Source organism: Sceloporus occidentalis, unplaced genomic scaffold, assembly GCF_023333645.1.
Source record: "Sceloporus occidentalis isolate IW3139 unplaced genomic scaffold, rSceOcc1.0.p SCAF_12, whole genome shotgun sequence".
NCBI lineage: Eukaryota > Metazoa > Chordata > Lepidosauria > Squamata > Phrynosomatidae > Sceloporus > Sceloporus occidentalis.
In genome coordinates this window covers 20,442,717-20,465,889 of record NW_028316992.1, presented here as the reverse complement: position 1 = coordinate 20,465,889, position 23,173 = coordinate 20,442,717, and the positions used below count along the sequence as shown (strand labels likewise).

Genomic DNA, 23,173 nt, shown 5'->3' with positions numbered 1-23,173 from the left:
GGGAACAGATGTGCTGGAACAACACTTTTTGAGAGTAGTCCATACCTTATATTCTTTATAATGTTACATACTCTTGCACTCTGAATATTTTTGCTCTGCTGGGATGATTCACAGCTGGATTTCCCCCGATATATAATGAAGCCACATCTGAGCCAAGTGTGTTTTGTTATATAATTGGCCCTTGACTGAGAATCTGAGTGCACACTGCACAGATACTCACTTGTAGTAGAGTAATAGCACACATAAGTCTGCGCTGGCCCAGATGCAGGGACGGTTCTGATTGCCAAAGGTGAGGATCCACCTTCACATCTGTATGGCAGTTTAGATGACATGGGATATTTCTATTTATTCCCTCAAGTAGAGACGGGAATCATGTTGAACACTTTGCATCATGATGCAAGAAAAGCTTGGCTCAATTAGGCCTGGGGGATTGACAAGGATTGCCATGAACTCGATGCCTCCAGGGAAGGCACTGAGCCTGAACCTGGACATTTTATTCAGTTTTCACGGTAAATCATCATCTCCAGATGCAATCGGCATAATCGGATTTCCCAGCCAAGGAAGGGAATCTCCTTGCAGTTTCCGTGTTCTCATTTCCCTCCCTGGATTGCAGCAAAGGGAGATGTGCGCATTCCTCGCTTTCCCACCCCCTAGCCCCCTACAAAGTCCCTGAGAAATTTCATGCCTAATAAAAAAAATATTGGCATCTCTTGAAATTCCTTAAATGTAGCTCCTGAGGAGAAATATCTGAATTTGCTTGAGCGAAATGTGCAAACCTCCCTCGGAGAAATTTCATTAGTCTTATTGAAACTTCTTGGCTTCCCTCAGAATTCCTCATATGTTTGGCTGAGATGCAGCTTTTAAATTTGTCTTTCGGTTCAGAAGTGATTGTGATGGCAACTCCGGGTTTCTTAGGCCCAGTGCATTTGGTAGGGATCAACAAAGATTGCCATGAACCCATTTACCAACCCTGGCAAAGAGAGACTCTGGAGGCGAGGAGGACAATCCTGTCATGTCAGAAACTTGAGAGTGAAGGAGATGAGGCTATTTTTTTTTGGGGGGGGGGGGGAGACTAAATTGTCCTTGTGCCAGTTAATGAAGCATTTGGACAAATGAACGTTTCCCCTGCTTTGGAACATGTAAGATATCCTTGGATTAATTTTAGAAGTCTACACCAAAGCTATACTTATGTGTCCCAGTGTGCTAATTAATAAGAAGAGGTGGACAGTGAGTGACTCACACTGGAGACAATCCAGCGCTGAAAAGAATAATATCAGCATTCAAGGAATTGAAAATACTCCAAGAAAAGTTGACCTTGGTGCCAGAGGTGGGGGGGGGAGAGTTGCGGAGATGTGGGGAGGTCAGGATTAAATAGCCAGGGCTGGGAGATGTGCAGAGAGATTTGTTAAAGAGGAATTCATTTATATGTCTACTCCACCCTTTCTCTGAAGGATCAGGGTGGGCTATGTATGTGCGTGTGTGTGTACACATGCATAAACACACAGCAAACACAGCCCCCATTTAAAAAAAACAACAACATACACCTCCTTTAGTTTTGGCTAAGTTCTAGAGGAAACTGGCTGCAAAACCTGGGAGCGGCAGTGAAGAATGGATCTATTGCTATCTGTTTATAAAGTGCATGGATGATGCTATCAGAAGGGCTCAAGGTGGGGGGGGGGAAGGAAGCCAGTGAAGAAAACGATAAATACAATGAAGTATTTGAACAAGGGGAAATATCTTTGAAGTAAGAAAGGTGTGCAGAAAGCCCAATGACTATTTTCATCTGTTCAAAGTGTATAAGTTGTGCAGTTCAGTTGGCCAATAAAGGTATCACTGATGGATTTTTCTTTGCATTTGTTGAATGGCCAACACGGGTCACTTTGGAGGTATGCTGTTTAAATGATGCACGCGTTCTAATAGCCATAAGCCACCCCAAAGCCACGCTCCAGTCCTAAGGACTGGAGTGCAGCTTTGGCGCAGCTTCTGGCCTCTTAATATGCGTGTGTCATTTAAACAGCATACCTCCAAAGTGACCCAAAGCAGCTTTATTTTGGACTGTCTGTTCAGGCCCTAAGCCCTTTTTATTCTGATAGACTTTTAAAACAGAAAGTTTTAAAAGAATTGAAACCATTTTGAGGGAATTTGGAGGGAAAGTGGGATACAAATAAATTTCATCATCATCATCCTCACCATCACCACTCTTCTATTAATGCAATCAGAGTCAATTACTGTATATACTTGACTATAAGTCAACCTCATGTATAAGGCGAGGGCAAGTTATTGGGGCCAAAAATATGGACTTTGATGTGACTTGTGGGTAAGTCGAGAGTAAATCTTTAGTGGTATGTAATAAACGATGCAAAGGATGAAGCAAAGGAAAACAGTGCCAGAAAACGTACAAAATTCTAGCAGGCATAACTGTTTGTGCTCATACTAAAGTCTTCATGGATGAGAGAATATGAAGGGGGTGTGAGTGCTTCCAGAACAGATGGCACTCTTGATTGTTTTTTTAAATAAGAATTAAAGTACAGAACAGTATTTACATTGACCCATGGATAAGTTGGCTCAGGTTTTTGAAGTCAATTTTTGACAATTTCTAGACTTATACATGAGTATACACAGTATTTGTTTTGGGCAAAACTGCTTTTCTATGGGAGCTCTACCTTCATTGTTACAGGAAGAGGCTAGTGACAAGTTCAGACACATGTTATATATGTTATGCCCAGCACTGATGAGGCCATTTCCTTTCACCTTCACCACCAACTCCTCACCTGCACTAAATACTGAATTTTTAACAGATTTCAAATTTTATCACATTATTTTGTATCCACTAGGGAGAGCTAGAGGGTCACTTGTCACTTAGTAACAAAAATAATGACCATGGAAGATCTACAAGAATTCGTTTTAAATAATGAGAAAATTGAAATAGTCAAAGAGTTCCCATACGTTGGATCAAATATCAATCAGAATGGAGACTTGCAGTCAAGAAATCAGAAGGCGGCTGGGATTGGGGAGGGCAGCTATGAAAGAACTGGAGAAGATCCTAAAGTGTAAAGTGTGGAAGCTAGCCTTGCATGAGAAACTGACTTTCAAAATAAATAAAATAAAATACATGGAGACAGTGATGACAGTAACTTCATTAAGATATGGTATCCATTTATTGTTTTTGGCTAATAAATACTTGTCTGTGTACAAACCTCCAGAACAATTAAAATAAACCTTGGATCAACTTGCTCTAATTGCAATTAATAGACACTTTAGTACAGCCCATATGGAACTTTTCTCTGTTAATTGGACTAACCATCAACAAAAATCTGTGTAAATAAGAACATTGTGTTCATATATATTAGTGTTCCCTCTTCCAAGTAGCATCACTAGAGAAGTGTGGGGGATGCAGACCAGACACCAAGTAACACCTGAGAGGAGGGATCACACCCCATTGGACTTTCCCCCCAGTGTGTGCACAGTGTCTGGCCCTTCTCTACTGTTCTGTCTCTCTCAGCTGAGGGAGACAAGGCAGTAGAGAAGGAGAGACGAGTGGTCGTGTACCTGCCCCCCCCCCCTTTCCTGGTGTCCTTGGCTAGCTTGCCTAAGCAACCCTAATAATAATAATAATAATAATAATAATAATAATAATAATAATTTATACCCCACTCTTCAGCCAAAAGGCTATCAGAACGGCTTACAAATTGTTACTTAGAATTTCCCTGCTCTCAGGCTTACAATCTAAAGAGACAAGACACAAAAGGAGAAGGGAATGGCAATGGAGAAGGGGAAAAGTCCAGCAGATCTGCTCTCCCTCAGAGGCCTGGACCACGGCAGATGGACTGGAGGGCCCTTCTTACTCTGCTTAGACCCGATGGAGCTGGCCTGCTCTTCTCTCCCTCTGGATGATGGATGCAGGGAGGGCCTTTTTCTTTTCAGGTAAGGCCTGATGGAGCTGGCCTGCCCTTCTCTCCCTCTGGATGATGGGTCGAGGGAGGGCCTTCTTCTTTTCAGGTAAGGCCTTATGGAGCTGGCCTGCCCTTCTCTCCCCTTGGATGATGGGTGGAGGGAGGGCCTTCTTCTTTTCAGGCAAGGCCTGATGGAGCTGGCCTGCCCTTCTCTCCCCCTGGATGATGGGTGGAGGGAGGGCCTTCTTCTTTTCAGGTAAGGCCTGATGGAGCTGGCCTGCCCTTCTCTCCCCTTGGATGATAGGTGGAGGGAGGGCCTTCTTCCTTTCAGGTAAGGCCTGATGGAGCTGGCCTGCCCTTCTCTCCCCCTGGATGATGGGTGGAGGGAGGGCCTACTTCTTTTCAGGCAAGGCCTGATGGAGCTGGCCTGCCCTTCTCTCCCTCTGGATGATGGGTGGAGGGAGGGCCTTCTTCTTTTCAGGCAAGGCCTGAGGGAGCTGGCCTGCCCTTCTCTCCCTCTGGATGATGGGTGGAGGGAGGGCCTACTTCTTTTCAGGCAAGGCCTGAGGGAGCTGGCCTGCCCTTCTCTCCCTCTGGATGATGGGTGGAGGGAGGGCCTACTTCTTTTCAGGCAAGGCCTGATGGAGCTGGCCTGCCCTTCTCTCCCCCTGGATGATGGGTGGAGGGAGGGCCTACTTCTTTTCAGGCAAGGCCTGATGGAGCTGGCCTGCCCTTCTCTCCCTCTGGATGATGGGTGGAGGGAGGGCCTTCTTCTTTTCAGGCAAGGCCTGAGGGAGCTGGCCTGCCCTTCTCTCCCTCTGGATGATGGGTGGAGGGAGGGCCTACTTCTTTTCAGGTAAGGCCTGAGGGAGCTGGCCTGCCCTTCTCTCCCTCTGGATGATGGGTGGAGGGAGGGCCTACTTCTTTTCAGGCAAGGCCTGATGGAGCTGGCCTGCCCTTCTCTCCCTCTGGATGATGGGTGGAGGGAGGGCCTTCTTCTTTTCAGGTAAGGCCTGAGGGAGCTGGCCTGCCCTTCTCTCCCTCTGGATGATGGGTGGAGGGAGGGCCTACTTCTTTTCAGGTAAGGCCTGAGGGAGCTGGCCTGCCCTTCTCTCCCTCTGGATGATGGGTGGAGGGAGGGCCTACTTCTTTTCAGGTAAGGCCTGAGGGAGCTGGCCTGCCCTTCTCTCCCTCTGGATGATGGGTGGAGGGAGGGCCTTCTTCTTTTCAGGTAAGGCCTGAGGGAGCTGGCCTGCCCTTCTCTCCCCCTGGATGATGGGTGGAGGGAGGGCCTTCTTCTTTTCAGGTAAGGCCTGAGGGAGCTGGCCTGCCCTTCTCTCCCTCTGGATGATGGGTGGAGGGAGGGCCTTCTTCTTTTCAGGCAAGGCCTGAGGGAGCTGGCCTGCCCTTCTCTCCCCCTGGATGATGGGTGGAGGGAGGGCCTTCTTCTTTTCAGGCAAGGCCTGATGGAGCTGGCCTGCCATTCTCTCCCTCTGGATGATGGGTGGAGGGAAGGCCTACTTCTTTTCAGGTAAGGCCTTGTGGAGCTGGCCTGCCCTTCTCTCCCTCTGGATGATGGGTGGAGGGAGGGCCTTCTTCTTTTCAGGCAAGGCCTGATGGAGCTGACTTGCCTTTTCCCTCCCTCTGGATGATGGTACATGCAAGGAGGGCCTTCTTGTCAGGCAAGGCCTGATGAAGCTGGCTTGTCTTTCTCTCCCTCTAGATGACAGTGGATGGAGGGAATGGGGAAGGAGCACGCAGGCTCATGACTAGTCTCCATGGGTGACTGTAGGGCAGGGCAGGCCACCACTGCTGCCACCACCTCCCAACAACCCCACCAGATGACACCAACACTAGGAACGCCTCTGCCCCTTCCTCCCATTTCTTCTTCTCCTTCTGGTTTTACGTATGCTGTGATCACTCTATAGTTCTACAGTGGTACCTCGGGATACGAAATACCCAGGTTACGAAATTTTCAGGATACGAAAAAAACCCATAGGAAATTATTGTTCCGGGTTAAGAAAGTTTTTTCGGGTTACGAAAAAACTTTTGGTGCTTTTCTGCGCGATTTCACACGGAATCGCGGCTTTTCCCCATTAGCGCCTATGGGAATTCGGCTTGCGAAAGCCTTTCGGGTTACGAAATTGACAGCGGAACGAATTAATTTCGTAACCCGAGGCACCACTGTATATACTTGGATTTACATATTTCTTTATTCGCTCTGTACAGTTTACAACATTCAATAACAAAAATTAAAACTGTGATACCCATTTGCTCCCTAAAGTCCTCCCACAACCTATTTTGCAACATAGAACTAATTTCAATACGAACAGTTCTCTGCTAGTCCGACATTTTGTTTGCTAACCACCACCACATAAAGGCCTCGGAAAGTTACTTTGTTTTGAACTAAAATTCTCAGAATTCCCCAGCCAACGTAGCAATTAGCTTACACTTTGTAAACCGCTTAGGGAGTGCTTAAGTGCACTGATAAGCGGTATAGAAATGTACTTGATATTGCTATTGCTATTCCTGATGTCTGTGCTAGTTACTGAGTTTTAAACTTTCTAATCCAACAATGTATTTTGTCCAAGCTCTTTGGTGATGGCATAAAGAACAAGGAACAGCACATGAGAAACACAGTGAGGCAGGAACCCACCAACCCATAACAAGCCATAGTTTGCTGTTGTTGTTGTTTTTAAAGCCATGCTTGTTTTGTATAAGATGCAGACTGGCTTGTAGTGTTGAAGAGGCTGGTGGAGTAACAGACACCAGCACCTATGTAGGATGGGTAAGAAACTGGTTGGAGTCACATCTCATTTTGCACGTTCCAAGGCTGACTATCAAATGGAGAGTATCTTGCCTTAGAAAGCCACACATTGCCCACATTGCCAATGCATTTTTGTACAGAAAAAAATGCGGAAAAAACCATGTGCACACTGGCAGAAGGCACTTAGATAAAAATGCACACAATAGGAAATGGTGTGTGTCTGTGAGAGAGAGACACAGACAGACAGACTCACGAAAATAAACACAGATTTCCTTACAAAGTCTTGCAATTTAGTGCAAGAATCCAGAATGAGAATACTAGTGGGAAGATGTCTACTTCAGCAAGTGTGAGTGACAGATTCACACAAGGATAGCACTTATAGGCCCAGGCTGCTGGTTTCATGCACCAAGGTACCCCATAACGCTAAGTAGAGAAGAACAATTCCTATGGAACAAACCAGGTTTGCTGCAGATTTCTTGCCTTTGTATCCTGTGTGGAGGCTCCCAGAAACATCTGGCTAACCACTGCTGGGAATAAGATGCTGGGAATAGGATGCTGGACTGACCCAGCAGAAACCTTACTTAAGACCCTGTGGTAAATTGCTTTGTCCTTCATCACAAGAAGAAATGTTCATTCCCCGCCTTCTTTGGAAGTGGTATGATTCATGAGCATACACAGCAACCATTTGTCATTATGAGATCATTATCAGATAAGTCTTTACAAGAGCCTCCACCCACGATTTCATTCTCTTCTTGGCTTCTGACTCAGTGTTGATGTTCTTTCAGTTCCTCCTGTCTTTGGCTGGAAGTATAAACACCTTGTTACAGATAGCCCAGAGAATCATCTACCTACTAGCACTCTTTTATTTCTTTAAAAAAACACAGAAATTTCTCTATAACCTCAAATAAGCTGTCAAAATTGGCCCAGAATGTTTCAAATCAATGTTGGGGATGTCAAATTAAGGAGGGCTCCATTGTTCATATGTGGTTGACTTGTAAAAAGGCCAAAAAAGATTACTCGTCTAGATTTATATGTTAATCCAACACATTATAAAGATAGATTTTGTAATGTTACCAGAAATGTTTTTACTAGGCATTAGGGATAAAAAACAAGATAGTAAATAAGGATCATTTATTCGATATGTGACAACAGCAATAAGATGATGGAAGTGTGGATTTTTAAGTCACTGAGGCATGGTACAGACCGCCAAAAAGCAGTGTACCAGCGCTGATATTAGGGTTAGGGAGCACGCACCATCTATACGCTCCCTAAGCCTAATACGTACCGCTGGCAGCATAATGGCGGCGCCCTGTATTATGACATCACGGCCACGCTGCATCCAAACAGCGTGGCGCGGGCGTGACATCTTCACGCCACATCAGGCCACTTGTGGCGGCCTAACAGCAGTGCCGGAAGGAGCTCTGAAATGGAGCTCCTTCTTGGGGAGCGCCTCGTTCCCACAGCCACAAAATGGCTGCGGGAACGAAGCCGGGGGAAAGGGGCCAAGCGGCCCCTTTCTCTCCTGGCAGTGGCTCCCCGGGGTGTCCTGGGGCATGAAGCCCCAAGGACACCTCTTTTCAGGATCAGGGAGAAGCGGCATTTTGCCGCTTCTCCCTGGTCCCAAAAAGCGCCGGATTGGGTCCTTTAGGCTGCCGCTGTGGCTGCCCTAGCCCCAATACATGGCACAAAGGGGTGGTCTGTATACCGCCTGAGTTACCCCAAAGTTGGAAACCATTTATGGACTTTTTGAGCAGTAAGAAATCTAGCAATGTAATATAGTCAGCTCTTGCTATCTGCAGGTTTGCCATCCAAGGATATAAGCATCTACAGATGGCCTAGCCCCATTCAATCCAATGGTGGCGCTTGCACACCAGTGTGTGTGACCAGTATGGTCACACACACAGTGCACTGCTATTGGGAACAATGGAACTTGAGGTCCCACTTTTTTTGTTACCTGAAGGGTGTGGGGTCCAGAATGAAATCCCTGCAGATACAAAGGGCCAACTGTAATCTTTGGCTATGTTAATAATAATTTTGGTAGGATTATTTAGTTGGATCTGTAATGGTAAAGTATTATTTTTACTCTTTTTTGTTTTTGTTTTTTAATTTCATTACAGTCAGGATTATTTTCATTACAATCAAAGCCCTACTGTGCATTAGTTGTATTTTTTCCTTCTCACTCTTTTCACTCTTCTTTTTTTCCCTCCCCCCTTTTTTCTATTTTTTTTCTCTTCTTCATCTTCTTCCCCCCCTTCTTGCTTTGTCTCTGACTGTATATTATTTTGATTGTACAGTGGGCACACCTCATATGCGGGGATCCATTCCAGACCCACCCCTCCCTGCGTATGGGGGAAAATGTGTACCCACAAACCCCATTAGTTCAATGGGGGAGCACTTCTGCGTTTGGTGCGGTGCGCACGCCATGGACATGCACTGTTAATTTCCTAGTGGCTTTAACTTCCATGTAAGATTAAAGCCAAGTATAGTGTGCCTGCATATGGAATAGGCGCGCTGTAAATTAAGTTTATGTTAAAACTTAATTTAAACTATTTTAAAAAAAGAATAGAAAGAAATTTCCCCAAACTGTAAGCAATGCTCAGCATAGGATATGACCATTTCCTGTTTCCCTTGGGTCATTCTAAGTCTGTTTATGCTTGCAGCTCCTTTACCCCTTGAAACAGCAAAGTTCTGGTGTTTTGGTTTAGTAAAAGCAAGTGAAATGATATGATAAGCCATGAGCTCTTGCAGTTTATCAGTCCCTTCTTCTCAATATGCAACAGTGATAGGACTCAGGGCCATATCTAAGTCTCAGGTTTTTGAACTATCAGTCCTATGAACTATTGGTGAAAATCCATTTCAAACCAGATTCAGGACAGGATATGCAGTTGAGACTGCCATGGTCGCCTTAGTTGATGATCTCCATTTGGGCACTGACAGGAAAAGTGTGACCCTATTGGTGATCTTGGACCTCTCAGTGGCCTTGACCATGGTATCCTTCTGGAAGACCTGGGAGAGTTGGGAATTGGGGGTACTGCTCTGCAGTGGTTCCGTTCCTATCTCTCAGGTAGATTCCAGATTGTGATGCTGGGAGACAGTTGCTCTTCTAAAAGAGAGCTAAAATCTGGTGTCCCCCAGGGCGCCATACTGTCTCCCATGCTGTTTAACATTTACATGAAGCCGCTGGGTGAGATCATCCAGAGACATGGGGTGGGGTGTTATCAGTATGCTGATGACACCCAAATATATTTCTCTATGTCTCGGACTGATGCAGTGACTAAGGATGGCATCTCTCCCCTAAATTCCTGTGTTGAGGTGGTAATAGACTGGATGAGGGAAAGCAAACTCAAATTGAATCCAGGTAAGATGGAGGCACTTGCTATAGGGACCCCCAGTCCAGGAATGGAGATATGCCAGCCAGTTCTGGATGGGGTCACACTTCCCCTGAAGGACTCTGCCCACAGCTTGGGGGTGCTCTTTGATGCATCGCTTGAACAGACAGCACAGGTGGATGCGACGGTCAGGAGTACCTGTTATCAGCTTTGGCTGATACGCCAGCTGCGCCCCTTCCTGGAGCTGGGAGACCTTGAAACAGTTGTACATGCGCTGGTAACCTCTCGGCTTGACTTCTGCAACGCGCTCTACATATCCTCGTGCCAAGTTCAGAAACTTCAACTGGTACAAAATATGGCAGCCAGGTTGGACGCGTGCACATCCAGAACTGCCCACATTACATCCATTTTAAAATCTCTCCCTAATAGTTTCCAGGCAAGGTACAAGGTGTTGGTTATAACCTTTAAAGCCCTACATGGATTGGGTCCAGACTACTTGGAGCACCGTCCTCCACATAATCCACCCTGCCCACTTTGGTCCTCTAGGAAGAACCTGATACAACCTAAGAAGACTAGATTGTCTGTGGTGACCCAGAGGACCTTCTCATCTGCTGGTCCTAGGCTCTGGTATGACCTGCTGGATGAGATCCGTCATATTACCACCCTGGATGCCTTTAAAAAGGCTATTAAGACTGATCTCTTACAGCAGGCCTTTTAAGATAAGCATTGCTAGACTAGCCTCCCCTTACTGATGTCATCGGCGGCATCCCATTCCACCCCAGATGAAGATATTTTTTCGCCCAAATCTAACCACAATTTAAGTGAATTCACATTGTAATGTTTTACTCTTTCTTGTTGTTTAACCTCCTTTTAAGGTTTTGATTTTTTTTTTTTTTATGCTTGAGGGTAGGTGGGATATGGGATTATTCTTTTTAACTGTAATTTTAAACTGTATGATGTTTTATTCTTAGACTGTTGTAATCCACTTTGAGGAATATAAATAAATAAATAAATAAATTTATTATTATTATTATTATTATTATTATTATTATTATTATTATTATTATTACAGGACCATGACTTAGGAAGTGGGAAATAACATTGGCTACTCTGCCTTCAGGTAGCGAAACATCTTGAGCTCACCCTGTCTCAAACAGTCTGATGCCAGGACACAGAAGTAGAATCAATCCATAGAAAACAATGAGAAAATCCTGGATTTTAAGGTAGCTGTGTGTGGGCTCAGCTTTTATCCTTTCCATTTATACAAAAGATAACAAGAGAGGCAGAGCATCTTGTCTTTAGGGTTCAATGTGAACTCAGATACTCCTTCTCAGGGTTACTTCAATATTTTATAATTCCGACACTATCAACATTTTACTTCCTTTTCTGTCAAAATTTTAGAAGACAAATGTACAGACACAGTTCTAAATGAAAAAATGCAATTCAGAAGAAATAATGTTATTGAAGTCCCCAGGTGTGAAACATCACTGCTGGGGCAGTTGTGAGAACAGCAGTCACATGGTGTCAGTGTCCCCTTCTCTCCCTGTCCCAATCCCTCTCACTATTCTCAAGTAGCCTTATTCTCTTTATTTGTTTTTCCGATTTCTTTTCTTTTTAAAAATTGCAATTTCTTCGCCATCATCCAGTCCATCGCTGCTGATAGGCACTGGTTTAGAAGTGAAAAAGTTCCCTTGGACTGAGAAAGAAAGGGCAGATAGTGCAGGGTATTATCAGCATACTGGTGTCATCTGACCCCAAAACTCCAACCTCTCCTGGAGGCTTTATGTATATACAGTCATTCCTTCACATCTACAGGGGATCTGTTCTGGACCTCCCCCTGCAAGTATAAAAAAATGTGAGAGTCCCATCGTTTCCTATGGTGGCACAATGTGCACGATTGTGCACACATCCATTAAAAACAATGGGGCTTGCTGTCCAGGGAAGCTCAAATCCAAGGGTAAGAAGAGTATTAAATTGCACTGGGAACAAAACAGACATCAAAGGCAGACCAACAGTCTTCTAACACCACTTCTATTCTTGGTTTGCCCCTGCAGAAAGGAACTAAGCCACCATAGAAGTGTATTCCCAAGTCCCATCTCAGAGACAATCCAAAAGGTATTATGGTGGATGGCATCCAATGGTGCTGAGACTCCCAGCAGAACCAACAGTTCCTGCCATAGGTCATCTATCAAGTGGATCCAAGCAGTCTCTGTTCCATAGCCAGGTCTGAAGCCAGATTGAAATGGATGTAGATAATCTGCCTCATCCAGGAATGCCTGGATCTAGGAAGACACCACATGCTTCAGTACCCACATAACCACAAAATCAGTCTAACACACATAATGTCTGAAGGCTTAATCATCTTTAAAGGTTATTGCTGCAGTGGAGAGAAAGAATCAGGACATTGACAACATATTTCAGATAGGCTATGTACAATTTAATTCTCTCCCTCCCCTCCTGTGTGCAATGGCAAACCTCGCAGTTAACGGAAATGTCTCAAGTGGGTGCCGAGATTGTTGAACAAAACCTTGCAGCTGCAGCCACCCACAACCACAAGTCCCGGAGGAGTGAATTGTAGGCAGCCTGGATCTCTTTTTGGCGCAAAGAGATTATATTTGCGAAAAGAAAACAGATGGGAATGGAGAAGCCGGGGAAAAAAATTGGGCTGGGGGAAGAAATCTTGATTTTGCAAGCTGTTTGAATAATATTCCCCAGTTGTTTCTAAACTATCCCATGTAGGAGCCCAACAACCTATGGGATCCTGGACTTAATGCCCTTCAGGATCTCAGTATATACTTGTCAAAAGCAATAAGCAGCAATTTGAGCACCATAATAATGTATGGTATGTATGCATAAAGTTGGGAGGTATATAACATTATTCAGCATTTACTGCATTGCAAATAAGATGAAGCATTTTACTACCCTTTATATAAAAAAATACCAACAACCCTGAGTTAACACGCCATTCGTAGATGCCGTTAGGTAATAGCTTTCAAAGGCATGTCTGGTTAAGGTCACTGCTGACACAGTTATTAATCTGTTGCAGGTGAACAGATTCCTACAGCAGCCCTGAAATTGTGCTTTGAAAGACAGAGACAGCACGGCTGTACTGTATTTGGGTGGCAATAAAGGAAAGGCTGCTAAGCAAAGATCAACCCAGCAATATGGATTGCAAAACATGCATACTGTTTGAAACCATCATTTACTCGTAGATAAGTCAATCATTTTGACACAACAAAGTTAAATATAGGTAGCTTTCTTTGTGATGTCTCTGCAGACACTACTGCAAACCACACTGTAAATACATTAGTTACTCTACATAAAATGGCTTTGTTGTGTCATAGTGCTCTTAACCAGGAATATAATTTGGCAGTTTAGTTTAAGAACATCCTTGTTACTGTGTTTTGACTTTATGCTTCATTTTCTTTAATAAACGCTGCATCTGCACTGCAGAAACAATTTGGTTTCATAGCACTTTAACTGCCCTGGCTCATGTCAGCACAGTGTAATGGTCTGAATGTTGGATGATGACTCTGGAAATCAGGGTTCAATTCCCAGCTCAGCCATGAAATCTACTGGGTGACCTTGGGCAAGTCACATCTCTCAGCCTTAAGGGAAGGCAATGGCAAACCTCCTCTGAACAACTCTTGCCAAGGAAACCCCATGATAGGTTCACATTACAGTCGCCGTAAGTTGGACATAATTTAAAGGCACACAACAATAGGACTGTAACTCCAAGGTGATGCTTTGTGTGGACATGGGAGTACCTTCTTTTCTATTCAACTCAGTGTTTCCCTTTCAAATCCTGATATTCCCATGACCCAGCCCTTGTTTGCAAAATTAAAGGGAACAGTGAGGGCAAAATTAGGCATATGACAGAAGCCACTTTATTTTCATCATTCATATTTGACCTGTTAATAGATAAAGCAAGGTGTGGCATATGGTGTTGACACCAAAATGAGTGCATGGGTCAAGCATGCTTAACTCCTCCTCATTTTTTTCCTCCATTGATCTGATACTGGAAGAACGATATTGGAAGAAAGCCTAATTTTCAAATGCTCACTCCTCGTCAATATGCTTCAGCCATGAGGGTGCTGTCTAGATGAGAAGCACAGTATAGACTGCAATTGGAATAGTAACTAGCCCACAACAAATAATGAACAACCTTTTTCACTTTTTTAAGCAATCTTATCTAGACCTCCTGTAAAAAAGTACTGCATGTACAGCACAATAAAAAAAGGTTCAAAACTGAGTAAGAACAGCTTTACTTTTGCACCAGTGCTTTTAAATCCCCCCGTATTTTAAGGAATTTAACTATTAAGGAAACATGTAAATAGCTCATTATGTGATTAAGATGGCCTACAGTTTCAGATAAGACATTTGTCTTTTCAATTTGAAGCAGTCTTTAAAGCAGGTGGCGTCTGGACTTTCCAAGACCAACATACAAACCTATGGAAAACAGCAATCATTGATCTATTCCAAGAAGAAGAAAAAAATTGGAAGGGCCTGGATTTCTGGAAAGATCTTACTGTGCACATGGTTCAATGTTAGTCCCACCATGTGACAGCTTGGAAAAATCACTATGGCCTGTTACAGACTGCCAAAATAAAGCTGCTTCGGGTCTCTTTGGAGGTATGCTATTTAAATGATGCATGGGTCCTAAGAGTCCGGAGGTCGCGCCAAAGCCACACTCCATTCCTAAGCACTGGAGTGCAGCTTTGGTGCAGCTTCTGGATTCCTGGGATGCATGCATCATTTAAATAGCATACCTCCAAAGAGACCCGAAGCAGTTTTATTTTAGCAGTCTGTAACAGGCCTATAGAAGCTTTTCTGTAAATTCTAGCATACTTTAGCATCACCAAGAAAACAAGGCACTATGACTCTCACAGAATAAACAAGTTACAATCTGGGTGCCAGTTGAAAGGTGCCAATTACTCCTTGTTCCAGGCATTTTGGATGCTTAAAAAAAATAACAGTGCAACCTTTTAATTATTTGTGACTGAATCCTTTCTTTTTTATATAAGCCAAGCTAGATCACTGGGGCCACTTCCATTCTGTATGATTGCAGAGTATTTAAACTGTAAATATGAATACATGATTTCTTCTTATTAAATATTAATACTATTTTGGTTGGCACTATGTAATATTAAAATACCTCACCGAAACTAGTTATACTTTATAGCTCTTTCAAAGATGCAGCTATGTGGAAGCTGTGTTATCCCAAGCCAGATGTATGCAAGGGCTTTCCATTCTCTTTTTACGAACCGAAATGCTTTACAAGTGCAAAGAGATTCCCTATGGGCAGCATTCCACAACTCACCCTCCCTCCCAAAAAAGAAAATCTGTGTGTTTTGGTCTAGGACAGGGGTAGGCAACCTGCGGCCCGCGGGCCGAATGCGGCCCGGCAAGGCCTTGGGACCGGCCCCCGCCCAGTCCTGCTGCCGATTGCCGCTGGAGCCTTTGGCCTCTCGCGTGAGGGCATGGGGCCTTTGGCCTATCAGGAGAAGGGGGCAAGCGGCAGGCAAGGGGGGAATTGTCTATAGAAGCCTCCAAAACATGCATTTATATTAACATTTTTTAAAAAAATTCAGCAATTTTTTTTGCGTGTCCTCCATTTGAAAATTTTGTCCTACATTTGTCCCAGTTTATTTATTTAAATATTTTTTTAATTTTTTAATTATTTAATTTTTGGCTTCGGCCCCCCCAGTTGTCTGAGGGACAGCAACCCGGCCCTCGGGTCAAAAAGCTTGCCTACCCTTGGTCTAGGATCTCATCAAAACTGTCTGTAAGAGAGCAAGGGCACATCTAATTCATATTTGCACAACATAAATCCCTAGTGCTCACCAATCTAAAGAATTACCTGTTTCATTAACCTCAAATATGGGATATTACATCTTACAACACGTGGTGAAAGTTCAGTGTTAGTAACCACAACCCAATCAGATACTCAAGGGGTACTTATACTTCAGAAGTATGTAAATATAAATAGCTGGTCATTTGAAATTAATTCATTATCCCAAATGCCTAAGTACTTCATAATTATGTAACTTGAGGTAACGTGCTTTTTTCATTATAATCATACATTTCACTGTAGTTAACAGTTACAGTTATGGGAGTGTGATTTCACTATATGGTGGAGGACATAAATCAAGTGCTGGATCATACTGTTGATGGGGTTCTGTTCTGGATGCTGAGCTGACCAAAAAGTGGATAAAAGGAGAATGGTTTGCACCACAGGCCAATAGGTTGTAGCATTCAGATAGTTCACCCTCCAAACTAAGTAAAATGTAACTTGCATATACTTAGGATTAACAACAAACATTTATACCTGAATAACGAATGAGGTAACACTGGTAGCTTAGAACTATAATTCTGCAACTAACTCGTTACTTTAAAAAGTGACTTTCTCAGCTCTCGCATACTCAACACTTTTTTCCTTTGAACAGCAACTTCACCACGGAGTGTGTTTGAATCTGTATCTCAAATTTTCTAAAGTTTTAACAGCAGCTTGTCAATGGGATACAAGGCAGCTATTGTTGAGGTGTGTGTGTTTAAATCTGTGCTATGTGCAGTCATTTGCGTAACTTTACTGATATTGAACTGAACTGAAACATAAGATCAGGGGTAACACATTTTATCAAAAACAACACTTTTATTATTTTGTATTTAGGAGACATAGATTTTGTCCATCTCTCTTTTAATTTGATTTTGAACACAGTGGGGCTGAGTTGTTACCAACCTAACCAAGACTATGTGGCCATGTTCTAGAAGAGTTTATTCCTGACGTTTTGCCAGCATCTGTGGCTGAAGATGCCAGCCACAGATGCTGGCGAAACATCAGGAATAAACTCTTCTAGAACATGGCCACATAGCCCAAACAACCCACAAAAAAACTATGGATGCCATCCATGAAAGCCTTTGACCTAACAAAGACTATTTCCTTGCCAGTGTGGAAAATGCTGATGAATAATAAGAAATGTTTTAACATTTCAGCATTGTGACAGAAACTTAAATCAACACTGTGATGCTGTATCACTTCAGACTACAGAGTGATGTTCAAGTGAAGAAATAGTATTCCATATCCAAACAAATGAACAGTAACCTTGTGCATAAAAAAAATAGCATGCAAAATTGCAGACTTGAATAGAATGTTGTTGTCTAGTTTTTTATGTGCTGCTGATTCTTTTAACATAATGTATGATTTAAGCATATGGTTGTCCGCATGACTCCTGAAATGATACCAGCCCAAAACAAGCTTTTTGCAAAGACTTTGGGGGACATTCCTACTTTTTTAGAGAGAAACATCTGCACAAGATTTTGTAGTTTAAAGTTCTGAACTGTAAAGATCATGTGAGTTCTGTGAGTCATATATTAGTGAGACAGACATTCTTCCTAGTTATTCTCTTTTGCAGAAGTTGACCAACGAATCATGAGTAAAGAGAAGACAACAAACATGAAAATCTGAAAGTGCAATTGAGATGATACTATAATTCACTTTATCTCTTTATTTACACCACAAGAATAACAAGTTGTCATAATGTGGTACAAAATACTGGACTTCTATTAATAAAGTTGAAATTGAAGTTGGTTTTGTCAGAGAAAGACACCATTGGCCAGTAAAAAACAATTAAAATAACAAAAGCAGGAATGAGAGACCTAAAAAAAAAAAAATTCAACTTCACCAAGTAACAGAAAAAAGTCATAAGAAAATTTAAGTACAAAGAATATGCTACCATCACGTAAAGGATTCATACAGTTAAGAGTGAAACTGTGTCTAAATTACAGAATAAACTGGTAGCTGCTACCAATGGTGACAACATACTGAGCATGTATAGGCAATAAAGCAGAATATAAGAGTTACAACTTTTGGTACTACATAGTTTAACAAGCTCTTGGGTGAATAATCTTTCAACCCATATATATAGCGCCTCCAATGTTGAGCACCAGAAGTGTTAAAATTCTTTGTTTTTCTTTCAAGAGAATTCATTTTAATATGAAATACAAAGTGAAGCTGGGAGGAAATGAAGCTCAACTATCACTATGAAGAAACTTCATTTCCTGCTGATATAAAGTTGTGTTTGAAACCACAGTGTTTGCACAGTACATCACTGCTCAAATGTGAAATCTATTGATACATCATTCCAAGTATTTCTTTTAAAAAAAAAAGTTAACACAGCTGTGCCGAAGAGTTAACTCTTAAAGTTCTTGTCATTTTCATATGAGAATTAATACAAAAAGAAGTTGGCACAAGTCTGTGCCCGCCTTAACCTTTCCCTGCCTAAAGGAAAACAAAAGAAAATACCTCCCTCCCCCCCCCTTTAAAAAAATCACACAGGCAGTTTATTTGTGTGTTCTGTATAGTTTCCCCTTGAACATTATTTCCACATAAATACAATAAACTCTATTATTGGTTTGTCACAAGTGCTAGATATTTTTTTCTCTCTTAAAATGACAATTTTTAAGTAGTCCTCTTATTTTTTGTTATTTTACAAAAAACAAAACACAGCTCCTTAATAGGTTCAGTTAGACAAACTTTCCCCCTCCATGCGCCTCATTTTTAATTTGCATGACAGAAATCATCCCAACCTCTTTATTTCTTGCTAATGCCATTAGAGGGATTTTTTCCCCCAAAGCTGCCAAGTGTGGCGTGCAGAATCTGTATACAATATAAAGACATGCCAACCTAACAGACCATGCAACCTCAAGGTGTAGGAAACTTAAAAAAATATATTCATATATATTTTATATATATATATATTTATTTATATTTATATATATATCAATGCCCTTAAAATGTGGGCCCAAAAGTTTACAAAATGAAGAATGGAATGAGTACATGACTAATAAAAAGGAATGTTTGTGTAGTGAAAGTAAAATAAATCCCAAATACTCAAGTATTAGTACTATGTACTACAACCTGGAGCGTAATTTGGGGTAATACAGCTTTAAGATGTTCCTTTGTTTCTAAATTGCTACAAGAGAAGCGTTGTAGTAAGTCACCTCAATGCCCTGGAAACTGAGCTAATAAAAACTTCTACTGTCTTGCTGGTGGAATTCAGGTACCTCATGTTTGTTGTATATAAAAATGTGGGAATTCGAGACATTGCCTAAGTCAACTTGTACTCTTAGTTTCTCTTCAGAGTGCACAAGTATTCCCATCAGGTCCATGTTAAGTAAATTTCTAGGGGGGGGGAAATCAAGGCGACATTGGTACCTCCCAACTTCCATTATGTCAATGTTCCTTTTCTGCTGCGCATGAACTGCAGAAGGAAGGAAAGCCAGACTCAGTGTTGCAGTGAGATAATGCAGCTCCCATTTTAATAAGATCCAAGAGCTTTAGACTGTGTAAGACAGACTGATTTTTAACAAAGATGCTTCTGACTTTAGGAAGATTTGTACTGACAGTGATGTAGCAATTTGTTTATAAGAAACAAATGAAGAATCTTAAAAATAACAACACTGAAAGCAGGTACAGAATAGTCCAGCCCATCATGTCATACGTTGTGTAGGGTTGTGTATCAGCAGGTTCTTGTAACAACAACAACAAAAGTAAATTTAGGTAACATGTAGATTAGTGCTGAAATTAAACCAAATTTTATAGACTGAACTGATTGTGGATTGTGTTTATCACATTTATCAAAATGATAAAGAGGAAAATTAACAAGCATGAAATTAGATGATTCCACAGCAAAAGAAAAAAATAAATTGTTTAAGATCACAGCAGCAAGGTGGTCATTTTATAAAATATACATTTTCTCTTTACTGTCAAACTTTACTCTTAGAGTACACTTTTGGCAGTTCTAATGCCAATAAGTATTCATCAATTTGAATGTTATTTGGGTTAGCAAGAACTCAAATATTGTAGTGTGTCTCAAAAATTGCATATCAAGCATTAAATAAAACCTTTAAATTCTCTCTTTCACTCACTCAAGATTTATGTATACGTTCTCATAAATCCACTTGCAATGGAATGAAAAAACTTTTCTGACCAGAAAATAAGTTATACAAAGTGACCCTGTCAGTTATTATAACATTTTTTTTCCTTAAAAAAATACAAATAGAAATACAACTGGTGATTCAGATGAGGGACATGTAATATCCTACACTGCTTGAAAAAGAACACATGAACTCAATCTCCTCCAGCCATCTAATATCTCTACTAAAAGTTTAGTTACTTAGTCTGAGGGTCTATTCCCCTCACCTCAAAAGGCAACAGGGGGAAAGGAAATGGTGGTGAAGATTAGCACTCTCCCAGCCAACAAGAAGCAATTAATCTTCTTCATCTTATTATCATCATCCATAGTGAAACAGTCTTTCAGAGGACTTACTCAATCAGCGTGGTTCAGGAAAAGTTCTGTGTCTGTGTTAGTTTTAACTGCACCAACAGAGTTTGGCAGACCTTCAACACGGCCATTAAAGTTATTAATGCCTTTAATAATCCTTGCCACACTCTACACTGAGGATATATGATACATCACTCTTTATAATACTAATACATTTTTAAGGTAAGAAAGCTCCTTATTCTTTATTTATTCTTTTATGTAGCATAGCAACTATGACTGAAGAACTGAGAAAATATACAATCAGTTTCCTGATATAAAAAAGACCTTGGAATCCTTCCTTTGAAAGGGCTTTCTGAAAATGAAGCCCAACAATCTGCAACTGTCCCACCTGACCATGAAAACTGTTCACCATACAAAAGTCCAAACACAAACAAACTCCAGCATGCGAGGAAAAATAACCAGACGATGGCTACTGTTTGGAAATACAGCTGTCAAAATGGAAACTGAAAATCCATGCAAATAAGGCAGGGCTTTTGTGAAAACCACTATAAAATAAAGCAATAGCAAATGCCTATTTGCTAGAAAACTCATTTTGTTAGAAGAGAAATCAATGCAAAAACTTTAAATTAAACCAGAAGTGTTTAGGGTAGTTGCCTAGTGGCTAAAATGTTGGCAATCTGAAAACATTCCAAACTATGGTTTGAAAATGGTCAAGTTTCAAACTAAATTTCTTTTCCAAAAACCCTTACATTCCAATTAACAAATAAATCTTCTGCAAGGGAACTTCCAATGGCTACCATTGTAATCTGCATTTATTTATATATTGGTATAAATGCATTATAAATATTTTATCAATAATTTGTAAGAGTTGTCTTTCTAAGCTTGGAATACATTTGGAATATACATTATACATATATATATATTTATACCTAAAATATTAAGCAATATCTCATGCTAGTTGCTTTTAATAAAAAGCATTCCAATTTTTAAAAAAACTGCAGTTGTGTTGGATGCATGCTTTACAACCAAATTCATAGTTTAAATGGTTATACGTAATGTATAGGAGAAGATGTTGGATTTTTAAAAAGAGCTGAATTTTGCAAACCAAACAGTATTTGCCACATTACTGGCAACTACCTTAATTTTTATTTGAAACAGCAGTAACAGAAAAAAAATATCCAAACTTGTAGACGGTTTTGGAGATGCTCTGGCCATTGCTTGCTTTAAGGAATCATGCTAGCAGGAATCCTAGAGCCTTTTTTGTTGACTGCAGTTCTTGGCCTACCATGCCAGAGGAACTGCTGCAGAGTTCTTTTCTTTAAGGCATTGTTCCTCAAAACATTAGAAATATCCAGCTGCCCGAAAATCAATCCAATCTATGTTTATAAAAGGCACAAACTCTTCAGATGGCTTTGGAGATGCTAAAGCCGATCCCCTTTCTGGGCTATCTTGTTTTATGTTCTTCCTCTCCACATGCATACTGGCTGCATGTATACAGATAAGTATAAAAAGCTTAGTTCTTTCCACCCTTCATACGAAGGAAAAAAAAAACTTCTCATATTGTTTGGGTTTTGAAGAGAGTGTTTGTATCACAGGTAGGCAACAGCCACAAAAATAAAATATAAACAAAACTACAATGTGGTTTGAGTGGTCTGAACGGAGGGTAATCAAACTTTAAGCACCAGTTTTAAATGTAAGTTGTCATGTCTGTGTTAAATCTTTGATTTTTTTAGTTGTTAAAAAAGATATTGGCAATTCTGCCAAATACTTCACCGGCTTCTTGCCTCTCACAGGTTCCATTTAGGAAAAGAGGAAGAATGCTCAGTGCTTATGTCTTTCATATTTCTGCTCTTCACCTGCATTTTTCTTTCCCACAAACATATTCTGTACAGATACGGAGAGATTTAGCTTTCTTTCACGCATGGCTGCCTTTCTGTATTCTGGAAGAAAACTATGACAGGATGCAGGAGTAACAAGAGAAAGCTTCTTGGCAGAGCTTCAAGACGAGACGAACGAACAAGAGAACTCCAGTCTTATAGATGTAAGCTACAGGGGAGGATCCTCTTCCATGGGCTCTTCATCTGGCCTGGAAACAAATTCACCAAGAGAAGTCAAAACAATGGAACAAGATCGAATACAAGGAGGAAAGAAGGATAAACATCACAAAGCAAATAGTGCACCATTTTCAGATTCCACCTCTCAGCATAATAGGCTAAACCAATTTCATGTTTTGATCTTCCTAAATGATTGTTAGAAGCAAAGAACACCTGAACAAAACTCAAACTTTCTTTAAAAGAACCACCAAAACTTTGGTTCCAAGCCCCTCAGCCTCAAGTTCAAGTTAGCTTTGAAACATGCATGGTGGTTCTTCTGCACTTCAAATTTCAAAGTTCCTAAAAGGAAAGATATTTAATGATTGAAGGGATTATTCAAATAGATTTTTTTCTATTATTCAGTCCAAAGCAACACTCGAGCAGTTTATAGTGAAGGACTTCCTGCAGTGAAGTACTATTATAAAACCTGTGTCTCGGTGTTTTAAAACTGCATGTAATATGGCACTGGATTTTCTTTTATTTCTGGTTGAAAGTAGCTAGTTCTTGTTCTATCCCTCTTCCTAATTTTTTTACTAGCTTAGGCGGGTTATAAACCGCCATAAAGTACGTGCTCCGCGCGTACTAGGGTTAGGAAGGGCCGTATTAGGGTTACGAAGGGTCTTACCTGCCTGATGGCCTTTTTTGCCAGTCTGCGCAGAGCGCAGACTTTATGGCAGCACCCATCCACATGGGCGCCGCCATTTTGACGTCTTGGATGCTGTGCGTCCAGACGTGTCGCGGCGGAAGTGACGCCGCGAGGGCGCGCTCCGCCCCTCGCGGCGCCACTTCCGCGTTTCGAAAAGGAGTG

General features: G+C 41.6%; 1 protein-coding gene across 9 annotated transcripts in view; it reads right to left on the bottom strand.

Annotated features, from left to right (window-relative positions):
* Positions 1-18,148: 18,148 nt before the first annotated feature.
* HDAC4 (histone deacetylase 4) overlaps positions 18,149-23,173 on the bottom strand; it is a 144,841-nt gene continuing 139,816 nt past the window's right edge. For all 9 annotated transcript variants that reach the window (XM_089477887.1, XM_089477885.1, XM_089477884.1 and 6 more), the window contains one exon: positions 18,149-22,358. In XM_089477887.1, coding sequence (XP_089334013.1) covers positions 22,319-22,358 — 40 coding nt within the window. In that variant the 3' untranslated portion in view covers positions 18,149-22,318. The remainder of the gene's footprint in view (positions 22,359-23,173) is intronic.